Source organism: Halyomorpha halys, unplaced genomic scaffold, assembly GCF_000696795.3.
Source record: "Halyomorpha halys isolate HHAL.00 unplaced genomic scaffold, Hhal_1.1 Scaffold363.1, whole genome shotgun sequence".
NCBI classification, from domain to species: domain Eukaryota; kingdom Metazoa; phylum Arthropoda; class Insecta; order Hemiptera; family Pentatomidae; genus Halyomorpha; species Halyomorpha halys.
In genome coordinates, this window is record NW_027106613.1 from 299,354 (window position 1) to 327,069 (window position 27,716).

The window sequence follows — 27,716 nt, forward strand, 5'->3', positions numbered from 1 at the left end:
GCTAAGGGAATAGATATACCTTCCAATGGCTTATCGCCCTGCCAGATGCCAGCTCCTGACGCTTGGGATGTTAGGGAGTCATCCGTGTAGCAATTAATGCCATTTTTGTTTTATCAATTTTGACACTTTGTTTAGTGCCTTTATATTTGCGGATTTGTAAGTCTGAGTGCATGGCAAGCACCCTATCCTCATCTATCCGCTGAATTATCTTCCCATGACCTGCCAGAGTCAGGGCATTGGATCTAGCATCTTGTTTAACAAGCCTGTACATGGTGTTCAGAGCTTGTGTCTCGATCTCCAGGTGGAGTGGAGTCAGGCTAAGCATAACTTTCATTACCTCATAGCTCTGGTGATCATCAGGCATGCTAGCCTCTAATATACACCCAATATACTATTCTTGGATCTTGAATTAGTGTTAAGTAAAACTTTTTCATTTTTTAAATATTTCGATATTAATGATACAAACAGTTTCATCTGCCGTAATCACAACCATATTGTGTTTTGGCTGCTCTGTCTCAATCACTGTGATCGAAGGGCCCACAAATCAGGAATCAGCAAACTTGTCATACCAAAAGACACACGTGACGTCTTCCTGAACAGGATTTCCATGTAGACAAAGCGAATTGGACAGTGATACATCACCATTAAACTCTTCGTTAGCTGGCTGTGACAAGAGGGACAAAGCTTTCCTTTTTTTTGAAGTTCTATGAGTTGAATTTGATAGAGTTTCATTACTGATGTCAGAATATCATTTGTGTCACCATTTTTCTGAACACTTTGTACTGTTTGCTACCTTCTTTTCCTCTTCCACAGTCATATTTTTGTTTCAGCTTAATCTGATATTTGTGGTTTTTTAAACAGTTTTCCTATGGCAAGATAGTGAAGATAGAACACCTACAGAAGTCTTATTACTTTCCTATTAAAATACTTTTACAAGAATGAAACTGAAAGATCATATTCATATGGAACCCATCAGATGCATCACCATTTTGGAACAATATTATTATGGATCTGAACAAGGAGTTACAAAAAATTTCATGCTATGAAAATGTTAAGGAGCTTAGTTAAAAACAATCATACACTACAAAAACTTAGCTGCCTTACCCTATACAGTTCATAGTTACCAATGTGATTTGTCTCACAAAAAGTTTAGAAGAACTAAGATTCTAATTAGAAAATCTCTTAATAAGTGCTTATTAAAAACCAAACATCCTACACACATGGAAACCACAATCTCTATTAAAGCTTAAATTTAATCTTGTTCAATTTACTATTACTCATCATTAGCATTGGACTAATCATAATGTAAAACATTTGTTTATATGCTACTAATTATTATGCTATTTTAAACCAATATTTAGAATAAAAACTAAGAATGTGTTTTTAGCTGGTTTGGGGTAGTACAATGTATGTTGGATGTGGAATGACATTGTATGAAGATCCTAATGATTCAAAACATCCGTATCACTCTCTCTTAGTGTGCGATTATAAACCAGGGTAAGAAAAGACTGTAATTTTCTTTTTTTTAATTTGGCACGGAAGCACTGTGGCCAGTATGGCTTATTGTGTGTGAACTAGACAGTAATTTTTATTTTGCTTATTGATTTTTAAAAGAAATATAAAATTCATTTAATTTTCTAATAAAAAAAAAAGAAAAGGAAAACTCACTTATGATAATTTCAGGCTACTAGTTTTATGGTTGTTTTCCTACTATTTCACACTATATCTACTATAGATTATATTTGTTGAAACAAAAAATTGGTTTGTTTAATTTTTATTTTGCTTATTGATTTTTAAAAGAAATATAAAATTCATTTAATTTTCTAATAAACAAAAGAAAAGGAAAACTCACTTATGATAATTTCAGGCTACTAGTTTTATGTTTGTTTTCCTACTATTTCACACTATATCTCCTATAGATCATATTTGTTGAAACAAAAAATTGGTTTGTTAAAAAGAAAAAAATAATCTTAGATTAACTAATCCTTTCCTATCAGTATAGTTAATCCCTGGTTTCCTTATCAAAATCAAGAGTTTGGTTCTAAACTTATCTAAGGGGAGCCAATGCCTCCTTTAGATAGTACACCAACTACCTCATTAACTTTAATCCTTTTTTTCCGATCCCTCTAAAACAGAAAAAAAAACCACATTAAATTAATAAGTTGCATTACATATGGTTACATAATTCAAATTGGATACTACCTTTTTCTACAATTGGTACTTGAAGGTATGTGGTGAAATACTTATCTGATGTTTTGATGTGTCCATTCCATGTGAATTCAAATAGAAATATTTGGAGGTGAGGGGTCTCCTCACGATGATTAAACAAAGAATAGAAAATATGGTTATAGACGAAAGATAATAGTAAATAATAAAATAAACAATCAAGTTGAAAAATAGTAGGGGAGGGGAAGGGGGTGCAAGAGAAGAAATGAGTTAAAGGGGCCACCTTGCAGGAAGGGGAGATTGGGTGATATAATCCTTTGGTGACTAGTGAACCATTTTATAGCAGCTAGATACAAAATAGACTTCTACTGTCTTTTACCAATTGAAGTGTCTTCTTATATAAGATAATAATGTCTATTTTGTTTGGATGGGGTGATGGAAAATATAAAATGTTGCTCTGTGAACATCGTTTTATTTTATAATAAAGCAAGAACCGAGAGGAGTGGATGTGCTGGAAGGTTCCTCAACACTTGTAATGGCATAAGAGTGTTAAGGTGGCTTTGTATCAGTGTGTCAAGGTAGCACCAATTTGAGAGGTGAGGTACTCTACGTAACCCTTGACAATGCATGTTCAATGGGTTAGGAAGCTGTAGAGGAGATGAATTGGCAGGGTGAGTTTTACAGGTATTCACTGTAAATCCTCACAGAATGGAAACTTCACTCTGTAAGGTATGGGCTTACAATCATGAAGGAAATGGCAAGTTCTGCAGGTATTTGCTGTAGGTCCTTGCAGGATAAATGTGGTATGCCAGTCATATAGGTAGGTTCTGACAAAAGTACAGAAGGTATAGGAAGCGAAATAAAAGTCCAATATACATTCACAAAAATAGAGCTAGAATAATCTGACCCTCTACACATATTGTAACTCACTGCCTCCTAAAGAGGTGTATGTATGAGGTGCTTAGTCATCTCTCTGAACTATTAAAATGCCATCAAGAGACGCTATGTATAAGATGTTTGCTTTTAGTAGATCTATATTCTATTGTAATGTTTATTGATTTAAATAACAAATCTCTGAATATTATAATATATCAAATGGTTGTTATATGTGTGAAATTAAAGTATTTACTAGAAACAATACATAGATCAATTTAAGATGTTTCCCTGATGATCATAGTTCATGTTTTAGCTGGTAAGTCATCTAATATAGGTAGTGAATCATCTTTAGGTGATTGGCCAAGCACAAGTGGTTACTTTATTTAAGCTCATGGGAGTACTGCAGTGTGAGCATCCAAAAAAAAATTCTGTAGCCTTAAACACTGCTATGTTGCATCAAAGGAATCTATTATTGAAGCTTGTTGGCTGTTAAAACTATGAAATGATTCCCAGTGACCAATATCATTTTAAATAAACTAACAACATGTGCTAATTAAAATTTGGATATGGATGTAATATTTTGTTTTTCAACAATGGACAGTGGCAATTTTAAAGACACAAAACCATATGATGAATATGATGGACCGGATAAATGTGATAAAGGAGTTCTTTCTCAAATATACAAAGGCCTTTGTGGTAATGAAAATTCATTAATAAATAGTAAATAAATATTTGTTGTATAACATAAATATATAATATAATAGTGAAAACATTATTGGCTTTTATACTTGATTCTTATTTATATCTTTTGATTATGGTCTCACTACACATATTCATCTCTCCTGACCTTTAAAATTATTGACATTTTTGTTTTATTTTCACTGGATCATTACTATTACTTATTGAAGGGAAATTTGTTTAGGCATGTTACAGTGAATTGGCCTTGATAAGACGAAAAGTGTAACATTTCCTTCTCCCCCTTAACAAATAAATCCTATGAAGTAGAAATTATTATTGGTGGTTATGCTATAGATGTAGGATAAATTTGGGTTTCAAAAAATTCGCACTATTTAAGTGGTTTATAATGAATTATTTCTATGACCTTAATCCTTGTACACTATATATATTACCATATATTTCATTTATAGGTAAATGAAAATAAAATTTAACTATTGTCATAATGGAAAAATAATAATTACAAATTTTTCCATAATTATTACTATTAACACTGAGTTAATTTTTTCAAGTAAACAACATGAAAGTTAATTAAAAAAATTTATAGAATATTTTCTGTTCTTATGAAGATTCATTTTAATATATTCTTGTGGTGATGAACTTCGTTCTGACCTGTAATACAACACTTTTACAAAATTTAACAAAGTTATTTACATATGAATGCGATCTGAAGGGATCCTCCAGAAATTATCTCTGCTGAGGGTCCTGAAGACTGTGCAATGAGTGTCATTTGAGGCAGTGCAGGTGCAGGCCGGAGCGATGCCCCTGGATCTCATTCTCAAGGAGGATTTTGTCAAATATGAAGTAAAGAGGTAAAGGCTGGATGTTCTACTGGAGGGAAATGGTGAGACTCCAAACTCATGGAAAGAGATATTGCAGGAGGACTCTACAGAGTAGTGGAAAGGACGGTGGGTGGTGAGCCAGAAGGGCGAAACTTTGAGAAAGTCCTTTCCCCCTGTCCATAAAAGATTGAAAGCTAATCGGGTCCTTCCAGACTACTGGTTTCGCAAAACTGTGTGTGTCTGTTCATGTATGCAGCTTAGCTCAAAAATGAAAAGTCCTATGAAACTGAAATTACATACTTAAGGTTGGTTATCCCTGAAATTTTTTAACGTTTTCTATTAAATCAACTTACTGGAAGTGCCACTTTATACATTCGATTTTTTCAAAAACGGCTCTAACAAATTTTATTACACTCAGTGTATCAATATAAAGTTAAATGAGCATGCTCCAAAGTACTCTTTTTTTTTTTTTTTTAAACTATTAACTATCTCACATTTTTCACATTAATAAAAAATGGATAAATATGAACCATGAAAGGATTTAATAATTGAGAATTCAGAAGATAAATAGAAAAATATTTTTTTCATGTTGAAAACACATTTCCAGTTTTGAAAGTTTTTGGAACAAATAATATGTCACATATTAAGACATGGAAGGTTATGGATGAATGACTAAAAACATTTAAATAAAAGGTCTGTTCTAACATGTGTTGGTTTTTTAACTACTAGGCTCGTGTGCAGTGTGTTTTTCAGGTCACCAGAATTATAAAATATTAAATTTCTCATTTTCATTTGGTCTATTTATGAACCTTTCAGTCAATAGAATAAATCATTTTTAGCTATTTTTTATATTGATTCTATAATGATTTAGCATTGAATTCATTGCTAAGAGCAGAATGCAAAATATAGTAATCCGTTATATTTCTACCATACTTTGTAAAAGAAAAATGTTAGAATTTTGCAAAGAAAAATGTTGAAAAGTACTTTTCTAAAAACTGTTGAAATTTGAATTGTCAACTGTCTATTGAACTAGTCATTTGGAAAATTAGTACGGGATTGTAATCTTTCCACAGGCTTTGATTGATTTGATAGGATGGATATAAGTCTAAAGTCCGAAGCTGTTGGGAGACATAGGACCTTATTCCTTATAAAATGAGGATTGTTTCTAAATTATTTAATTTTGTTGATTATGATATTTGTTTTTTTTGTCATGAAAAACAGTATTAAATTTAATTATATGTTAGTCATAAACTTTTATTTTAACTATTTTTACAGCTCATGATGCTGAACATGCCAAACTGGGTGATACATGCTCCTCTTCTCAAGGTAATATTTTATGGCCATTTATCTTTATTACAGACGGTGGATAGTTTCTGTATCCAGTATAACTGGATTATAGATTGTCAGGAACTTTATCAAAATGACTTTTAAAAACAAAGATTTATGTTTTTAAAGTTACATTGGATACTCCATTATTGATTTTATATTCTTAAAGTTATATAGGGTTGGCAAATAAGTCCTTTCGGTTTTTTTATTCATGTTTTGTTTATAATACGTTACATTTTTCTGACCGAAGCCAACTTGGCAATACACATTTCCATCTGCGATTCACTGCAAAAACGTCAAGAAAACAATCCATTTCATAAAAGACTTGGGACAGGGAATGAAAAGTTAATTGTCTACGATAATGTGGTGTGCAAAAAATCTTGGAGACCCAGCAATGAACCACCTGGAACCACATCTAAAGCAGGATTGCACCCAAAGAAAATAATGCCTTCTGTATGGTGGGATTCCAAGCGTGTGTTTTTTTAGTAGCTGTTACCACAAGGTGTATTGATCGATTCCACTCAATACTGCTCACAATTAACAAAATTGGATGAATTGATTCGAAGAAAATGCCAAGAACTGGCAAATCGAAAGGTAATCGAAAATAATGGACATTACATTGTAAATTGAAATAAATATTATGTCCAAAACATGCTTAGTTTTCTTTCACCCAAAAAACCTTAAGGACTTATTTTCCAATCCTATATAATAATGTTATTAAAATATTTTATGATATTATGTTAGCAATTGGAAAATTAGACACAATAAGAAGTAGTGATCTGGAGGAGTTGAACTTGCAACTATTTGTTTTAGCAAAAAAATAATTTTTTTCATTCTGTCTCTAAGATATGAATTTGGCTGTCTCGTTAGGAGGGACCGAATTTGCAACAACAAAATTGCACATTTCTGGGTTTCGGCACAAAACTGCTGTTTCAAAGTTTTTCTGCACAAAATTGCATGTTTCAAGGCTTTTCTGCACAAAATTGCATGTTGTTTGCTCAAGGTCTCTATGATATAATTCTTTAGCTAGGATTTCAGCATCATTTGTTGGGCATAAACTTGTATTACAGCCCAATTCCTAATCCTTAGATTTATATGAGCTGCAATTATGCGTGGACTTACTGCTTCCCATACCACAACTTTCCTGTATAATTCGTCTTTCAATATAAAACCTACTCCTACAGTTCGGTTTTCTTGTAGGGCTCCAGAGTATATCAAACTGGGCCCTTTGCTCATTTTTATTTCGCCAACTCCTTTCCTTTTTACTTCCTTAGTCCCAGGATGTCCATCCTGTACGATTTCATTTTCTCAATGATCTCTGGCAGGTGATCTCATGTTCCATGTTCCTAAACGTATATCCTTATCCATGCCATGTCGTTTCCTTCCAAACTATCCAATTCCAAGGCTTGTTGCCTAATTTGCTCTGAATCGATGATTCTCTCTTATAGATAATTAGCCCAGTAGGAGAGGCCCCATTTCCTCGGGAAAACTTGCCAGACTATACCCCCCAGAACTGGGTACATTTTGGTCCACGGGTCTTTATTCGATTTATCCATCACCCGGGGAACGCGCTCCCTGCCAGGCTCCGCCACATTTTTTTTTTCTTGCAACATATTATTTTTCTAGAAGTAAGCTCCAAAAATCAAACTTATTTATATAGAATACAAAATAATATTATTTTGGATTAGGAATTAGGAATATATAATAATATAATAATTGGATTAGGATTAGGAATATTATTTTGATATTGTCGAAAAATGTCTGTTTTATTTATTAATAAAACTTTATTTTAGGACTCAAAGAATCAGTTGTTGTTATCCTTATCAGTTCTGCAATTGTCTGGTACAGTATCTTATAAGTATAATAAAAAAATCAAATGAAAAAATAAACAATTTTTTTTAATGTGGTTTATTCTTTTGTTTACAAATATATCTACTGTTGTGATTAAAATGCAATAAGTCACAATTGACAACCATTTTTTAACATTGATATTCCCATCAAAAGGGTAACGTAATACTCTACAACAAACAAATAAAATAATAACATATTCCTTTGTGATAACATTGTATCCAGAACATGTATGGTTATCCTTCAGTGGTGAAGGTGGTGTTTTTAACAGTTTGAAAGGTTGACATTGTATCTGTCCCTAAATAGTAAATATGCAGTGTTAAAGCGGTTGATAAATATTCAAGTGTTTCAAGATCAAATTTTCAGCTTATTAGTTCTTCATATATAAGTTGCAAGGATTTTCTCACTGCAATCTGTCACCTGAAAACAGGAAATATTTGTTGAATGTCTGAGTGAGCAAAAGTTGCTATAGTTCTAGTTAACTAATAAAATGGTGATACTGGTCTCAGTGATGGACATAATACTTTATTTAAAACTAGAAAACTGTCATGGAGAAATGTAGACCACAAATATTTTCAAGAATATAAAGGTTTTTTTGTAGGTTAGAGTTTATCTCTTACTAGAGTTGCTTGTGGTCTACAGTTGAGTTCGAATATCCCCATCTACTCATGGATTCTTGAACCCAATGGAATGAGGGACATTTAGGAAATTACTGTCTATACATGTATCAGAAGAGAGTTCAGTCCAAGTGACCAATGGAGGTGAATGCCCAAAGAAGGTACGCCAGAGAAAAGAGGAACAAAGATCACGTAAGATCTCTAGCGAAACTTTGGAAACTTGAGAGGAGTCAGGATCTGAAGCTGAAAGAGGAGAAGTTAGGAAGAGTTACAGATCCAGAACTAGATGGAGACGACCGGAGAGGGGTAGGAGATTCAGAGAATTGAGGAGTGTGGTGACCGCAAGTTGGTGTACAACATTATAAACAGAGAAAAGAGTGGTCTGTGATGTTTACCTTTTTGGCTTGTGTGTGTGAGGAGGTTGAGATGGAAAACATATGTTCTGTTCCCCAGCAGAGCTCATATTGTTCACCTGTATTTAGAGGATAGGGAACCATTATTTGCTATATGATAATCCTCCGTGGCATCTAATAAAATGGCCCCACGGCATCATCTAATTTAAATCAATGATTGAAGAACCATCATTGGGTGGTTCCTTTCCAAGATTATTAAGATTAAGATTGGCTTTCCAGCGATATATAATACGTCTATATTACTAATCTTGATCTACTTAATCTTTTATCGGTTTTTTTATAAGAAGAAATTCGGATTATTTTGTTTCACGGCTTTTTGAAATAGAAGGACTTATGATCACTTCGAATGATCGTTTTTTCTCTCAAAGGATATCAGATCACGTCGGGTTCACCAGTCTCCAGACCTATCTGGTGACAGGCCAGAGTAGCTCTAGTCCTCAGACTTGAAGAAGGAAGTAAAGGAAGGCGAAAGGGTTTTGAAGTAATCTCTCCAAAAATATATTATAATAAAGTGGAGACATCTTGTTCAGAATGAAGTGTCATATAATTCCAGTAAAATTTGAAGTCGAAAGGCTTCTTAATAGTTTTATTTATGCTCGTACAGAAGGTACCTGTTAATTGCATTTGTTTATAATACACAAAAGATTTGTGATTTACAGTGTTTCACAAATTTTTATAGAATGTAATAATCAACTATCTGGTTATGGTCGAAATGTGACGACCTGATGGCTTCAAATGTCTTCTGGAAGAAGACCCTAATCCTATTAGTTGTTGCTAGAGCACGAGATTGTTATATAACCTTCAATAATATTATCAGTTAACCTACTCTCCTTCTGAGCAAAAGTGAATTCTAGGAGTTGGCTAAGTCCTCAAAGCTCTGGTTTATGTCCATGTAAATAGGACTTTAGCTAATCGATGAAATTATCTTTAAATAGCAAATGTGTACAAAATAGAAATTGTAATAAACGCTATTGCGAATAATTTGGTTCATCAACAATAAGAATCCATTCATTCATTACAAATTCATGTCTAGGTCCCTGTTCTACTGAAACTGACACATTCCACAGTGAAGAGCTAAAAAAAAAAATTTATGTACTACTACAACCCATGAAAGATCAGGGGCGATTTACTTTTTATTGGAGTACTGTTACTAGACCAGCAGTTGTGCAAGGAGGTGATTTGGTCAAAATCAGACTCCACATTAAGATTTTTACCCAATTAAGGGTATCCACTTCTTGAGGCTGAGTGGACCCAGATCGATCCCTCTGTGAATAGTTAGGATACCAAAATATATTAGCTGTTCTAAAAAGTATGATCTGGATATAAAATTTAATAAACTAAACTTTCTTTAACTTGGTAAATTTTTTCTTAGAAGAGTTAATGAGAATTGAATTTCATTTTGGAAAATATTCAGATATAAAGTTTGATAATAAATAAATATTGCATCTCATATAATGGTGAAAGTTGTTCATTAACAAAAATAATGAAACATTGATTACGACAGTAGTATAAATAACTTTAACCAGTCTCACCTTCGCCTTTGTTTCATTTATTTCCAAATTAACCTAGATATGAAAAACTATAATGTATTTCTTTTAAAACTTTAAACAAATAAAATATTTTAGTGGTAGTTTTTTTCTTACAACATATTATTTTCCTAGAAGTAAGCTCCAAAAAATCAAACTTGTTTATATAGAATACTAGCTGTGCCTGCAATGCTTCGCTATTGGTATATTTGGAGATGTATATAGATTTAATTAACACAATTGATAGTTTGATATAAATATTGAATTTAGTTAAAGTTAAATATTTAAAAATACTTTATTATTATGGTTTGGTAACATAAATTGAACCAATACATGCTATAAGGAAAAAATCAGAAAATTTATTTAAAAAATATAAATAACTTCAACACTACTCAAGCAATCTACTCCAGACTTGGCAGTAGTTTGGGGTTCTATAAACCATACCAAAGGGCACTAACAGAATATAATTAAACAAATTAGAACCGGAGATATGAAATAAAATGATTGAAAATATTTTCTTTATTTGAAACCTGTATTTCATCCTCATAAGTGCATTAAATCTATATTTAGTTTATGTTGGCTCAAAGAGTAGACATTCATATTTCCAATGGTTATATTAACGTAGGTAGTTTGAAATTACAGTAAAAATGAATATGAAATGCTTTTTTCTAAAAAAAAAAAAAAATGTTCACCTACTTTACACCAAGCCATATTATGTTTGTATATTTTTTTAGTTTCCAAGCTACAAACCAAAAATGCTCAATTTTGTTCACAACTTTTTTTCTACTGGAGAATTCGGGTATTTCATTATCTTTAAACCTTTCCACGGCGAAAGGAGACATTTAAAAAAAATTGCACATAAATCTGTCCAGTAATTCAAAAGTGGATAAAAATTCGACCATTCCCTTTTATATATATATAGATAGACAGATTAACCCAAGAGAGGTGAAGCCTTGAGCATTTTGCTCATATTTGGAAATAAACGTCTATACTTTTCTAGTATTTCATCTATTTTGTTTATACTTTCGTCCACCTTCTGTTAACCCTTTGATATTGTTATTGCCGCTTGTTCATGTTACTCTCTCTTTTACCTTCCCACCTATACTCAATTCAGTTGTGTTCTGGCTTCCTCGCAAAGGTAAGACTGATCATTTCTCTCACTAGTACACTCCTAACATGACATATTTTTTTTCTCATTTTAGCATTTTGCTCACCTGGATACAGCCTGCGTTTCTCTTTTTAAATCATGAGCCAAGGCAAGAAAATCTTAGATCTTTTATGAAATTTGGATTCTTCGACCCCTGATGGAAGAGCTTCAATTTCAAATTACATTGGAAATAATCATAAATATTTTTGTCATCATCCCATCCAATTATACAATAAAAATAGCACAAATCGTCTACCATGAGATAAATGCTCACAGGACAACTCTTAGGAGACAAAAAGTTGGACACAATGTTCCATATTTTATGTTTATTTATGTTATGTTATTTATTTTATATTTTATATATATTATTTATTTATGTTATAACATATTTATCCCGCTGGGTTAATATTCTTTTGATATTGCCTCACAATGTTTATTTTGAAGAATATTTTATTTTATTATTATTAATAAAATTTTATTTCAGGATTTAGAGAATCAGTTTCTGTTATGCTTGTCAGTTCTGCAATTGTCTGGTGCAGTATCTTCTTATAAAATAGTAAAAAACCAAATAAAAAAATGAACAATTCTATTTTTTTTAATGTTGTTTATTCTTTTGTTAAAAAATATATGTACTATTTTGGTTAAAATAAAATAACTTAAAATTGATAACCATTTTTAACATTGAAATTCCTGTTAAAAGGGTAATGTAACAACACTCAATAACAAACAAATAAAATAATTTAAAAAACATACTTCCCAGTGATAACAGAGAGATACTTTGAAGGGAACCATACACTGTGTCCAGAACATGTATGATCATCCTTCAGTGATGAAGGTGGTGTTTTTAACAGTCTGAAATGTTAACATTGGTTCTTAAATACAATACAGATATGCATTGTTAAAGCAGTCCATAAATATTCAGGTGTTTCAAGATCAAAGTTTCACCTTAAATAGTCCTTTGTATTTAGGTTGCAAGGTTTTTCTCGCTGCAATCTGTGACTTGAAAACAGGAAATGTTTGTTCAATATCTGAGTGAACAAAAGTTTCTATAGTTCTAGTTAAGTGATAAAATGGTGATAATAGTCTCAGCAATGGACATATTACTTTATTTAATTTCTTATATGGATATGAAACCTTTTTATCAGTGTATAAAATTGGTAATTAAATTTACTTGTACTTAATATATTGCTCCTACCTTGAGGGATCAAGTATCTTATAGACTCATCATTCAAACAGTGGTTTTGGGACTCGTATTGATACCTATAGTTATAGTGAATGTTGGTCATTGCATGTTAGGCTCTCATCGAGATCATAGCACCCAAAATAATTGGAGGAAATATTGCCTTCCTGTCCCACCCCTTATATCCCATATTAATAACTCTTACTTTCATTCAAAACATATTTCTTTCATTCAGATTTCGTAGAATTATGTGACAGTAGAGGTATGTACTCAACATGCACACTTGTTTCATAATAGAGATCTCAACTTACTTCTACTACTCATGTTATGTTGACTAGTACTTAAAACTAGAAAATTGTCAAAGAGAAATGTAGATCACAAATATTTTAAAGTATATACAGTTTTTTGTAGTTAAGAGTTTATATCTGGTGGTCTACATTTTAGTTCGAATATCTCCATCTACTTGTGGATTCTTGAAGTTTTTATGAGTCGATTGACTGGGTAGGGTCTTACTTAATAAAAAGTATGGAGAAGCAGGTAAGTAGTATTGAAACATTTTTCATGAGAACATCTCGTGAAAATTGTTTATAAATTTTGTCCCATTAAACGTAATCTGGATGTTAACGAAAAATCCTTAGTTCACAAATGGCTGTCCCTCCGCAAGACGGATGTGCGTTTACTCTCTTATACTCATTTAGTTTAATAATAAGCTGTTTCAAAAGTTGACTGAGCCGTTGGCCATTGGCCATTGATGTTCTATGGGCCTTTTCCCAAGATCCATATTCATTCTCATTTATCACCACAATAATTTCTGTTATAATTGTAAGTGATTGAATTAAAATAATAAAATATGTAAGTTTGTTTGAGAATAATGAAAACCATTTAAATTAACAAAACAAATTGGGTGAAAGAAGATAATATATATGATACAATTGGCTAGAAAGAAAATGAAGTGTATGATACAGTGGATAAAAAACAAACAGTAATATAGATGAGTAAAAAAATAATAAGCTAAAATAAACAGAGAATGTCTGAAAAAGAAGGAATAAGAGAGAAGGAAGGGATATGTGGGAGTGGGAAAATAGGAAGAAATATTTTTTAAAAGACAGTGAAACTTACTGACATGGACAGAGATGTCATCTAAAATGAGTGAAGACCATCTCATCTGGTAGATAGAAAAATAGTTACTGGTAAGTATAACTAAATATTAAAGACCATTTAAATAAAATAGGAAAAAAATGAAACTAAAAAAGAGTAACATTTCAAAATAACTATGAAAATGAAAGGTTAGATAATTGTAGAAAGTATAGTTGAGCTAACTAAATGAGTGATGATAAAGATGAGAAAATTAATATGACCTGTAGATGATAGGCGACTGTAGAAAAAAATAAAAGGCAAAATAATCTTAGAAAACCAGGAAAGTACAATAAGGAGTTGTCAAAAGAAAAAATATGTGTGTATATATATATTGTAATATTCAAAATTTATTTAAAATTAAATAAAAGGGAAATTGATAGTTTTCAATTAATTTTCATGTTCTTGGTTTAGCTTGGGTTCAAATTAAAAGCTTTAATATCAAATAGATAGTAGAATTCTCAGAAAGCTATATAGGCTATCTTGTTCCCGTTTCTTAACAAAAATAATTCTAATATTTATTTCACGCACAAATGATTAAATAAATGTTATTTATTAACTAACATACTGTTTAAAACATCTAATAATAGTAAATTTACAAGGAATTATTTATGAATCATAAATAATTATTAATTTAGACTATGACATGAATTATAATTTTTTTAATTTTCTTTTTTCATCAAAATAGCAATGTTTTCTCCACACAATTAATATTAATCTACTTTTCCTTATATTTTTCATAACATTCACATTTAATTTTCCAATGTCTCTGTTCTGTTCATGATAACTGTTAACACTTTTTTATTTTATTTGTTAAAAGACATCAAATATTGTTTTTACTTAATTTCATTCAATTCTTGTACTAATTTCTCATATTCTGTATGCCAATATTTGTTTATTTTAGTTATTACAATTATTATGTTGATTTTCTTTGTATACATATTTTTGTTTTATGTTCAAATATTTACTTACTTTACTTGTTTCTATTTTCTTATAGATTGACTTTGTATAATATGAATCAATTAATTGAATTAACTTTCAATAAAGAAGTAAACAAACTAATATAAAATACAAAGTTATGCACTAATTTTGTCCTGGAGTATAGATAACATAAATTAACCTGGATATGAAAAACTATAATGTATTTCTTTTAAATCTTTAAATAAATGCAATATTTTACTTGTAGTTTTTTCTTGCAACATATTATTTTCCTAGAAGTAAGCTCCAAAAATTGAACTTTTTTATATAGAATATAGATTAATATTCTTTTGATATTGTCTAACAATGTTTATTTTAAAGAATATTTTATTTTATTATCATTAATACAATTTTATTTAATGACTCAAAGAATCAGTTGTTGTTATCCTCATCAGTTATGCAATTTTCTGTTACAGTATCTTGTAATAATAGTAAAAAAAATCAAATGAAAAAATAAACAATTTTTTAAAATATTGTTTATTCTTTTGTTTAAAAATATCTGTACTATTGTAATTAAAATGAAATAGTTCATAATTGAAAACCATTTTTTAACACTAAATTCCAATCAAAAGGGTAACTTAACACTCCACAACAAACAAATGAATAACATACTCCCCAGTGATAAACAGAGAGATACTTTGAATGTTTATGAAAATGTTCAAGATGGTTGTAAATCAATTCAATTGTACTTAAAAAATTCCTTCTTAGCTCAATTTTTTAGTACTTCCATTATTTCAACTTAGAAACATCTAGTAACTGTATTTTTGAACCTGCCACCATAATAAAGTTGATTTCACAAAATTTACAGCTACATCATTGTTCTTCTGGCCCAGCGATACAAATGATAATATTTATTTTTCAAAATTGTGTTTCGAAGATTGTATTACCTTAATTTTCATATTATCTGATTTTCTAATCGGTGCTTTAGAGTGATGCAGTACATACTAATAAATAGATGGAATTGTTTTATTATCATCTAAGTCAACTTAATAACTCACTTTATATGGCAATATTTTGGTTTACATTTCACTACACAGTAAGTTATGAAGAGCATAAAGGAATATAAAATTACTCAAATATGCTAATAAATAACTTATTAAGAACATAAATCAATAAATACAATTGAAAATAATATAAATTATTTTATTTTCGATGAATAATACAAAAAAATATACTGAAAAATTGCGAATTTAGTAAATGTTAAAGTAATAGTTTCACTAGCTGCCTAACAAAGGCAGCTCAAATCAAGAAAGGTAGGAAATATTAGTTCCAATATCCAAGCGCAGCAAGAGGAATAGCCATTTCCGAAGTGGAAATACTGCTAAAAATATTTATTTTTATAAAACAATAATAGTTTAACTAGCTGCTTGTAGATATAAGTGCAAATCTAATAAGGCAGAAAATAGTGGTTCTAATAATTGCCTTAAAAATTAAGCAAGCATATTAATTAATAACTGATTAAAAATAAGTTAATTTTTCATTAGGAAACTAATCTACAACTTAGTACTTAAATCAGGATTCAATCCTTTTATTATTTGAAGTTTCTAACAGATATTCTATAACAATGCAACACATACCTATAGAAGGATGGAATTATTTTATCTTAGTCAAAGTCAAATAATATATTTTAAATAACAATATTTTATTGTTACTTTACTATTACACAGATTATTAAGTTAATAAAAGCATAAAGGAATGTAGAATTTTTCGTCTTTAGTAAATAATAACTAATTAGAAACAGGCCTAAATAAATACGACCAAAAAAATATAACACCCTGTTCAATTTCGATCAAAAAATATGATAAAATGACGATTCAGAATGTTAAAATAATAGTTCAGCTAGCTGTTAAAAGGTAGCAGCACCAATCAAGAAAGGTAGAAAATAGTAGTTCTAACAACTGCCGCTAGAGGCCAGCACCATCCAAACAACCGTTTTCAGGAATAAAAATCTTTTTAATAATAGTTCAATAAACTGTTAAGAGATAGCAGCACCAATCAAGAAAGGTAGAAAATAGAAGTTCCAATAACTGCCGCGAGAGGCCAGCACCATCCAAGCAGCCCTTTCCGAAGTCTAGCATGAAAATTTTCAATTTGTATTAGGATATTAGGAAGTCGAAGGAGCTCAATCGGTCGAACCAGACCCAGGCGCAGAACGAATCGTTGAGCTCCTGTGACTTCCTAATATCCTAATACAAATTGAAAATTTTCATGCTAGACTTCGGAAGGGGCTGCTTGGATGGTGCTGGCCTCTCGCGGCAGTTATTGGAACTTCTATTTTCTACCTTTCTTGATTGGTGCTGCTATCTCTTAACAATTTATTGAACTAATATTTTTATTCCTGAAAACGGTTGTTTGGATGGTGCTGGCCTCTCGCGGCAGTTATTGAAACTTCTATTTTCTACCTTTCTTGATTGGTGCTTCTATCTCTTAACAATTTATTGAACTAATATTTTTATTCCTGAAAACGGTTGTTTGGATGGTGCTGGCCTCTCGCGGCAGTTATTGAAACTTCTATTTTCTACCTTTCTTGATTGGTGCTTCTATCTCTTAACAGTTTATTGAACTATTATTAAAAAGATTTTTATTCCTGAAAACGGTTGTTTGGATGGTGCTGGCCTCTCGCGGCAGTTATTGAAACTTCTATTTTCTACCTTTCTTGATTGGTGCTGCTACCTTTTAACAGCTAGCTGAACTATTATTTTAACATTCTGAATCGTCATTTTATCATATTTTTTGATCGAAATTGAACAGGGTGTTATATTTTTTTGGTCGTATTTATTTAGGCCTGTTTCTAATTAGTTATTATTTACTAAAGACGAAAAATTCTACATTCCTTTATGCTTTTATTAACTTAATAATCTGTGTAATAGTAAAATAACAATAAAATATTGTTATTTCAAATATATTATTTGACTTTGACTAAGATAAAATAATTCCACCCTTCTATAGGTATGTGTTGCATTGTTATAGAATATCTGTTAGAAACTTCAAATAATAAAAGGATTGAATCCTGATTTAAGTACTAAGTTGTAGATTAGTTTCCTTATTAAAAATGAACCCTAAATTTGGATTCTTAGTTAGTTATTAATTAATATGCTTGCTTAATTTAGAAATAACTTAATAAACAGTCAAATTGTAAAATAAGAATGCTATATTGTTGTTCAAAATATATTATAATTTAATATGAGGAGAAGAAGGTTGAGGGTGCAGTCAGAATATAACATAAATAAGTTCTTTCAACTTATTTGTGTTATGTTCTGACCCCAACCATCTTCTCCTAATATATATATTATCCAGGTTCGACTATCTTATCATTATTATCATTTAAATTTGCCTGAGATAAAATAATTCAACCTTTCTATGAGTTTGTGTTTCATTGTTATAAAAGATCTGTTTGGAATTTCAAATAATAAAACAATTTAATCCTTATTTAAGTAGTAAGTTGAAAATTCGATTTTCTATGATTAATTAACTTATTTATGTGTGTTTTAATCAGTTATATACTTAATTTAATCATTAATTCTTTATGTTCTTGACTTAATAAACCGTGGAGACGAATTAGAGAAATTGAAAACAATATTGTCATTTAATAAAGCTACTGTTGATATAGTGAAAAAGACATTGTAAACTAAATAATTATACTAAGTTAAAATGCTATAATAGTAGGTATTTTAGCACATTATGATAAAAATTAATTTATTAGTGCATATTGTTCCCTAATTTAAGACTATTTTATAGGTTATTGATCAATGATAAAATTTGACAAAGGCCGAATAGCCTGCAATAGTTTGATAATTAATGTTAGCTGTGATATTCTGAATAACGTAGGGAATTTATGTATTCAAAATGATTTTAGAATTAATTTATAATGAGTGGAATGTAATTAAAATTATTAGTATGATAGATCCACGAGAATGGCCGGATTGGCTGAACTGTAGGAGTTAGAAGATAATAAAAAAAGTGTGAGACTATATGGATATTTTTTTTTCTAACTAATAAACAAAAAACCTGTCTCAAACAAGATATTTCATTATATATGTAAGTTATTATTATCTTATTTATAGTAATTTAAAATAACTCCATCATCCTGTAAGTGTGTGTAACATTGTTTTGATGGTTCTATTAGAAATTGTATATAATTTAATTCTGATTAAACTGATATCTTGTAAATCAGTTCAACCATTAATATTGAAGATATTTGTATAAATTAAGACAATTAGGATTTTAACAAGTTTCTATGGCAGTTTGTACATTTTTTTATAGAATATAAAAGGGAATGTAGCCAAATTAAAGTGACTTTGTAATAGTTGATTTATATTAAGAAGTGTCATATATTTATATTAAAATAAAATAAAATAAATTTTCAGAAATTTTAAATGATTTTGTAACAGATTATTTATAATTTTAATTCTAATGATAGTATCATAATAATACGATATGATCACAATAATAGTATATAATTCAAGAGCAATTTACCTCTATATACAAAGATCAAAGACAAAAAAATTGTGGAGGCCACAGATGGAAAAGGTTAAAAGATAATAAGATTGCCAATAGAGCCATATTGCAATAAAGCATAGAACAGTTTATTTAGGAAAAGGATTCCATTCTCATCATATTCAAAAAAATATTACACAAAAGTGAAACCTTACATCTGTGTTTTAGTACTTCCTTATTGCATATCTTGAATTTCTTCAATACTTACCTAGCACTGTCTGATATCAGAAGTTCACAGAAGTTTAAAAATTATTCTGATTAAGAGGAATCCATTTAAGAATAATTAAGTGTTTGATCTCAAAATTTAAATCATATTCTTGAGACTCCCTCCACTTACACTGAGGCAGCTGGTACAATAAAATTAAATGACTTGTTGCTTGGTGTAGTGTATGTAGATGAAATCTTTGTGTTAAGTTAGAATACATGTAATTTATTAAAGTTAAAATTTATTTATCAGATATTCCTCTTTTGGTTGTCTCATTACTACATCACAGACCAATTTTTTTTTTTACCTGGAACTTACAATATTAAAAAAAAACTCATTTATTCGACAGATTTTTGTTATTTTACATTTTTTTTTAAATTATAGTGATAACAGCTGTATAAAAGAAAAACAGTGAAGAGGATTCCCGTAGGTTGTAGCTTCATGCCAGAACATGGGACATACTTACCTTCAGCGTGATCCTTATCATGCGCTGCAAGAATAACAATCTTATTAATTAACACATTTAGGAACATCAATTAATACATTTTTAGTTTTTCTTTGATAATTCATTGGACAGTAATTATTAAAAGTAGAATGATTTTTTCAAATGCTAACTGATATTGATTCAAATGAGTTTGCTTGATTATCAAAAATTCTATTTTGTTCATAGTACTGGTAAAATAATATATTAAAAAAAAAATTATTCCATTGATGAAACTTTGTAAAAATATTTAGCTTATCTGTACTTCAAGAAACACTTAAAACCATTGAGAAAAAAACTTTCATGTTCTTTACCTGAAAACAACCTTTATGAACCTAAGATAACTTGACTAATTGAGGCATGGAAAGGGAAAAGGCTGTAAGTGCCAAATACTAGTTTTGAGAAAAACAATAAAAACAGGTGGCTGGCCATGCTTTTTGTTCAAAAATAATGAAAAAATTTCAGCTCTAGAAACTAAACCATTCAATATAGGAACTTCCAGTGGTTACCAGTTGATTAGGAATGATTTCTTCAACCTTATTCTGACAAAATCTTATTTTTAGTGTTTCTGGCACTTACAACCTTTTCCATTTCCACGCCTCAAATGTCATTCTGTGTAAGATTCATCTTCGGGATCCCTAGGGACGCCTCTGTTTCTTGTTTTTATGCAGAGTTGAAGTGGCTTTATCCTTCCTACCGTCGTAAGTATTTCCTGGCATCTCCAAGCTCCTTCAATTGAACCTCTATTCGTTCCCGCAATGCCCATTCCCGGTCTTTAGATTTATACACAAGGGCCCACCGAACCACTGCTTTCGATAGATCGTTCATTATCCGAGCCTCATCCTTATGGAACTCCATCCCTTCGAACATCCGTTGCTCCAATACCCTCTCTACCTTTAAATCTCACCTATTCAATCATTTCTTATCCATTTAGACCCCATAAAATTGTAAATTAATATAATTGTTAATATGTATGTCAACTAATTAAATTATATCATTCTTAATTATTTTTATTTTTTTTATTGTTCAACTGATAAAAGTTAGAAAGTAACCTATAATTATTTTTTATAATGACTGTTTATATTTCTTTGTATTTTTTGTTTGAGTATCTCTGAGGCTCCTCAGCGCTCACCTATTGATTTCTCTGTATTATTCTAATGGGACTCGTCCCAGAATAAATAAAGTATTATATTAGTAAAGTATTATTATTACAACCTTTTCCATTTCCAGGCCTCAAATGCCTTTCTGTCATAATTAAAAAGTAATTATGAATTATTTATTGGTTTTCAAATAACTTTTACTTTTGATACATATTTATTTCTTTATTAATACAAAATTAATAAATAATTAATTCTAGATCGTACATTAGGTTTTTTGTGTTTTAAACTGGAAACTCAACATATCAAATCGTTGCTTACATTCATTTCCACATTCACATAATTTATTACTATATTACATACTGAATAACAATTATTATATAGAATAAAAAAGCCAAAAATCTACCTACTTTTAATAATGATACCTATTTAATTACCTTAATTATCCTATATTCCTTATCACCCCTTTAAGGGTTTTGTCTTCATTGAATGACAAATTTTTAAAACAAAAATATATTGAAATTTGGCTTTTTTTCATTTCATATAATAATATATATTGTTATACAGTGAGGAATATAGTCATAAATTATTTAAATGCGAAAGTGAATGAAAAGGATCGATAAAATCTAATTTTTTCTAACATATTGACGGGACCAAATATTTGAATCATGAATGATTAATAAACAAGTAAAAGTATTAAGGGTTTTCCTTGAAAAAAAAAAAATAATATGATAAACTCATAATTCTCAAGACATCAACTTCCATCATCTAGAAAATTCATTTGAAATGTCTATTGCAAGACTGAAGTGCTATTTTTTTCTTATTGAATGGTATAAATTTTTTTTTTTTTACTTACAAGGTATCACAGTTGTGGTTATTTAATACAAAATACTTAATAATACCAAATAATGGTGCAATAAATTAATTTTCACTATCCCCAATGAAACAGAATTAATCTGAACTAACTATTATTAATCTATAAGTTCTGCCAACCTATGGCAATCTTCCAATTATTATGAAAATATATGTATAATATAACAAGAAATAAAAGTAACAAATTTGTTGTTGGTTGTAGCACTTACCACACAGGCCTTTGTAGCTTGTAGATTCTATGCCTATTTCACATCTACTACAGTCATAACGTTCATACGGCTTTTGATTTGGAATGTTCCCACTTACAGTTAAAAAATACTGGATTAATAGTAATATCAGTTCTAATCTATTGATATTTTAATATAGCTAAATGGTGACTATTGGTTAGTACTGCTATTACAGTTGGGTAAAGAACGGATATTTTAATAACATCAATCACTTTTATTAACTGTATCGGCTTTAGTTCTTCAATTTAGTTATTCCAAAAAGGCTATTATTAATTAATATAATTAAATCTTATAATTCCTTTAAATACATATACAGTGTACTCAAACCAAATGTTTATTTATATGTATATATAGTTGACCGTAAAAATAGATATATAAGAAGATGGTCAGGATTGAGGTCAAAAGAGAAACAAAAATAGTTTACAACTATTTATTTTCCGACGTTTCGCCCCACTTTGAAGGGCTTCATCAGGGCTAAAAAGATACAAAAAAAACTGAGAATAATACAATAATAAGACACAATAAGGCAATTTAAGCTAAGATAAATATTATGTAAAAATAAAGTGATAAGAAATTACACATAAATAAAAGGAAGGAAGACGTAAAATAGTAACAATATAAAATAAAATTGAATAAACAATGATAAGAATAAAAAATAAGTAACAATGGTAAGAGTAAAAATTTTTGAAAAAAAACGTAAAATATCCAGTTAAAAAAGTGCAGGAGCCGAATAAAAAAAAAAGAGGTTATAAAAAGAGAGATATGAAATTTCTTATCACTTTATTTTTACATAATATTTATCCTAGCTTAAATTGCCTTATTGTATCTTATTGTTGTAATATTCTCTGTTTTTTTTTTATCTTCAATAAGAAAAAAATAGCACTTCAGTCTTGAGACATCTCAAGTCTATTCTCCATATATTTCTTCTTATCCCTTGTTCTTTCTTTTTACAATATTGTTTTTTCATACGCTCCATTATTAATTTAACTAATTCTTTATACTCATCTATATAACTAAAAGATTTTTAATGTTACTTATCAATAAACATTTTTATCCACTGTATCATTTATTAATTATTCAGAATTATATGTATATAAATAATAATGTTATCAATCTACTACTGTCTTTGTCCATAGTTAATAATCAACTAGTTTATATTTTCATTTCATTATTATGTATATTTCCAAATTTTTTAGTCTATTATTTATTGCATTTTTTTTTCTCTCTGAATGGTCATTGTCTTTTTGTTTTTTATAGCCCTGATGAAGACATGAAAATTAGGTCGAAATGTCGGCACAAATAAATATTCATTTGTTTATTTGTGTTTTTTTCTGTGACCACGTCCCCCGACCATCTTCTCCTCTTAAATTCACAATATGTTGATTTCTAGTTGTTCACACAAAATATTTATTTATAAAAAATACATATCAGGAACCATCAGACCTACAAATGTCATGTTAGATTAAAGATAGTATAACGCAGATGTTTGTAAAAGTTAAATCTTTTTCTTTTTTTTTTTGTTGTTGATTTTAGCCTATCACGGTCAAGATAAAAAGTTCTAATGATGTTCCAAATTTTGTTGTTCCTATCTACTTTCGCTCCATCTCGGCAAGGTTGTAACCTGTTAAGTAAGTATTTGATATGTGTTAGATATCATGTTTTATACATACAACATATATATAACATAATCAGTGTTTTATTTTTGCTTCAATTTTTTTTTTTTGTTTTATGATAACAATGGTAATTTTTTAAAAAATATTTTCAAAGCATATTTACATTATTTTTAATTTTGTTATTATTAATTTGCACAAATGTCCTTAATTGAATTGGTTTTCCTCAATTTGTCCACTCATTAGTGATCCTCTGCCTATATTTAGCTCACACCAAGAAATAATCGGTTACACATCTATCATCTACAACTAGGAAAATCCATTATATGGGATTTGTATCTTTCACCTATTAATTTTTGATATTAATATCGATATTGTCAACAATGTCAAATGTCAAAAAGAATATGATTTTATCAATTTAAAATATCAAAAAACTATTTTTATAAAATTTTCTTAATCTTTTTAAACCAAATATCGATATTTCAATTAAAAATATCGGAATCTTTTTTCTAATTTTCGATATCGATATTAGTAACAATGTCAAATAACGAAAGGAATATGAATTTATCAATTTAAAATATCGAAAAACTATTTTTATGCTTTTTATAAAATTTGCTTAATCTATTTAAACCACATATCAATATTTCGATGAAGGACTATCAAAATATCATTGCTAATCATCGATGTCGATATACTAAATACCGAAAGGAATTTTTAATAACTATTTTTTGCAGCATTTTATTTGTTTATTGTATTCTAATCATAATGGAATTCAAAACATGCTATGCTAACATGCTGGAAAAAGATTCGTTATATACAGATTTATTGTTTTACGTTGATTAACAGATAAAGTTGTAAAAGGCATATAATAGTATAACTGTCGAGAACCATGCTGTAGGTTTTACGTTGTTACCATAGCCCTTACATGGGTTGTAATTTCCAAAGCTGTGGTCTGCGTCATGAGCTGTAACAACAATTATTAATGAATTAATAAATAATTAACAGCTATAAGTGTTAAGATCATATTGCTTTGATAGGAATATATAGTTTTGATCGTGGTATAAATTAAAAAAATTTAATAGTTTAATTTAAAAAAAAATATTAATTTATAATAAAAGGGAAGTGATTTAACTGTTATATTGAACCAACGTTTCGCCCCCATGTTGCAGGGCTTCATCATGGCTATAAAAGATACAAACACTTGAATGATGCAAATATAAACAAAACAAAGTAAATAAAAAATTAAAATAAATTGTACCGTACACTGGGGAAAAAAATAGTAACAAGTAGAGATGAGCTGTAGTGGGGGCACTTATGGCAATAATGTCTAATTTATAACAAATTATTATAATTTTATATTCGACCCCAAACATCTTCTAAAATTAAGTAATTTTATCAATTATCTTTAGGAACAATGATTATTTTCAGCCTTTGATCAAACGATACTTATATATTGGCCATATCATAAATGTACAAGATATTGCTTAACCATTATTTATTATTTCAGTATATAATTCAAACTATATTTTGTGATCACTGTGGGAGGTCTTATAATTCCCAGGAAGCAATGGGGTGAAGTCTTGTCTACCTGGCTCCCCAGACCGCAAAGGAAACCTGTCGGTCCCTCGGAAGATGTTTTTGGAATGAGTCTGCATCTTGGATATTTTGGAGGCGTTTCTTTTTGTATCTTGTTTTTATTGGTCGAAATTTATTAAGATCAAACACTATTTCAATTATTTTGGCTCCTCCATTTGTCCAACTCAGTTGATGATTAAATGTGTTACGTACCTTTTTTATTCATTTAAAAAAATACATCCAATATGGTCTGACCAAATGACATCTATCGATCGGTGCCAAAACAACATAAAAATGATAGACATAAGTGAAATGTAAATATTACAGTTTTGACTATTAGGGCGTTGTGGAAGCCATGCAATTTTTAAGCTAGATAAGTACAATATGAATAGATCTCAAGTGATACAATTAATAATTTAACTAACAACTACTAAAATAAAAAATAAAAATTAAATTAAATAAAAAATAACTGAAAGGATTTTGAACTTAATAATAAAGCTGCAAATTAACAATTAGTGAATTAATATAATAATGAGTATAAAATGATATTATAAAAATAAGGATCCAATAATATCCATTTTTAAGCATACACATACATTACTAATTCTAATTGTAATATAACAAATAAATTATGTGGAGTTAAGAAAAGATACAGGCAAATATGATCATTTAGTGAATTAAAATCAATTATTTGGAATCATAGAAGTAAGAAAATATCCAGTTAAATATTTCTTTTTTGTGGTTGATTTTTTTACTAGTTCTTCTGGTAAGGGATTGGTCAGATATGGTAGCAAATAATTTAGGGTAAGTTTACCAAATTTATTGTTATAGGGTAAGTTCGATTTTTTTTCTAACATTATAACTATTATGATATGGCTAAAGTAAATTTATTCTGAATTATCTTATCTAGGAAGTGAATTATATTATTTTTTTTAAATGCTGAGGTGAAGAAAACTTCCAATTAGAACGTATTAGGCTGAACATATAAAAATAAAAAATCAAGGAATTTATTTAGAGATAAAATTGTCTAATGGTAAAAAACATATTTTTTTAACTTAAATAGAAAAATGTATTATATACAGACATATCAATAAGGAGGTTAAAAACTGCATATAGGCATATTGATATGTCCAAAGAGGTAATGTCTAACATAGAGCATAGAGGTTTGTGCTACTGAGATAACTGAATGCACCACTAGTGAAAGACATTATTTAAATAATGTGGTTGTAAAAAAAAAATGTTAATTATACGTATATAAATAACAAAATTTTACAATAGAAATTGATATAAATGATAAATATCATATAATATAGTACATGAGTATGGAGTAAATCCCGGAACGTTGTAAACATAATATATAATAATAATATGTTCTAATTGGGAGTTTTCTTCACCTAAACCCTTAAAAAAAATGAAATAAAAACTGTAAATTTATAATTGTTATTGTATGACCAATAACATTATATATTACTTTTATAAACTTACCACATAGACCATGAAACCTGACGGACGGAATTTTCCCTTCACATCTTCTAAACTCATCTGTTTCTCCATATCCATCTGTTACCTCTAAATAATTATATGGCGGCTGATTTTTTATGTTGCCACTTTTAGTAAAATACATATTAAATTATTATTATATTTATGATGTTAGTTAATATTGTAACATGACTAGTTCATACTATTTAGTTTCATAGTAAAAGTTATTTAAGGTGTACCTATCTTGCAGGGCATTGTTAGGGTTAAGAAAAACAGGACACAAGAATAGATAACAGATAATGAAACGATCCAATAATTACATGGAATACTAAGAATAATTGTAGCAGCATGTGATATAATTTAAAAAAAATTTATTTATTGAAATTTACAACTGTAATACAATATGTTAATGTGATAAATGTTTCATAACACATGATAATCGTGAGAAGGAACCGTTCAATAATGGTACTTGAATCAATGCTTTAAATTAGAAGATCCCGTAGCCATCTTCTTTTCAGACGCCTCCGAGGATTATCAGGGATTGATATGAAAATAAACAGAAATGTTCTGTATATTTTTAGTAACGCATCCATTCGTGTAAAAAAAGTAACTTTTCTACAATGTATTCGGTACATTTCATTTAGAGCATAAAACGCATGTGCCATTTCTACAAAAGAATGATTAGACATACTTGTTGACCATCCGAATCTAAAATTAATCGAAACAAAATCAGTTCATTTTAATATTTTTTTCTAATGCTGTCTAACATTAGAAAGCAATTTCTAGGCACGTTGATCAACCCCTTCTTAACCCAGCGATTTTTATGTTCCCTGAGAAATTATGTTTTATTACTAGGGTGGGTTTTGGAAGTTAACAAATGGTTTATTAAATTTTAAATTGATATATTTTTCAGACGAATTTGAAGCCTTAACATTCTTTGATCT

At 29.3% G+C, this 27,716-nt stretch overlaps 2 protein-coding genes across 4 annotated transcripts in view; one reads left to right on the top strand and one right to left on the bottom strand.

The window, feature by feature from the left end:
* Nucleotides 1–12,018, top strand: part of LOC106681758 (venom allergen 3) — a 23,022-nt gene extending 11,004 nt beyond the window's left edge. Inside the window, exons 5-8 of the mRNA XM_014422243.2 lie at nt 1,388–1,497; nt 3,644–3,738; nt 5,835–5,885; nt 11,921–12,018. Coding sequence (XP_014277729.1) covers nt 1,388–1,497; nt 3,644–3,738; nt 5,835–5,885; nt 11,921–11,988 — 324 coding nt within the window. The 3' untranslated portion in view covers nt 11,989–12,018. The remainder of the gene's footprint in view (nt 1–1,387; nt 1,498–3,643; nt 3,739–5,834; nt 5,886–11,920) is intronic.
* A 12,422-nt stretch (nt 12,019–24,440) lies between these two features.
* LOC106681748 (venom allergen 5) overlaps nt 24,441–27,716 on the bottom strand; it is a 12,520-nt gene continuing 9,244 nt past the window's right edge. The window contains exons 1-3 of one of the 3 annotated variants that reach the window (XR_010842763.1): nt 27,012–27,114; nt 26,779–26,862; nt 24,441–24,682 (exon numbers count right to left, since the gene is read on the bottom strand). Coding sequence is in view for 1 of the 3 variants with exons in the window: in XM_067044984.1 (XP_066901085.1) it covers nt 24,558–24,682 (125 nt within the window). In the remaining 2 variants the exon portion in view is untranslated. Of the gene's footprint in view, nt 24,683–26,778; nt 26,901–27,011; nt 27,115–27,716 lie in introns of those variants that run through there. The other 2 variants (XR_010842762.1, XM_067044984.1) reach the window with 2 other exon arrangements.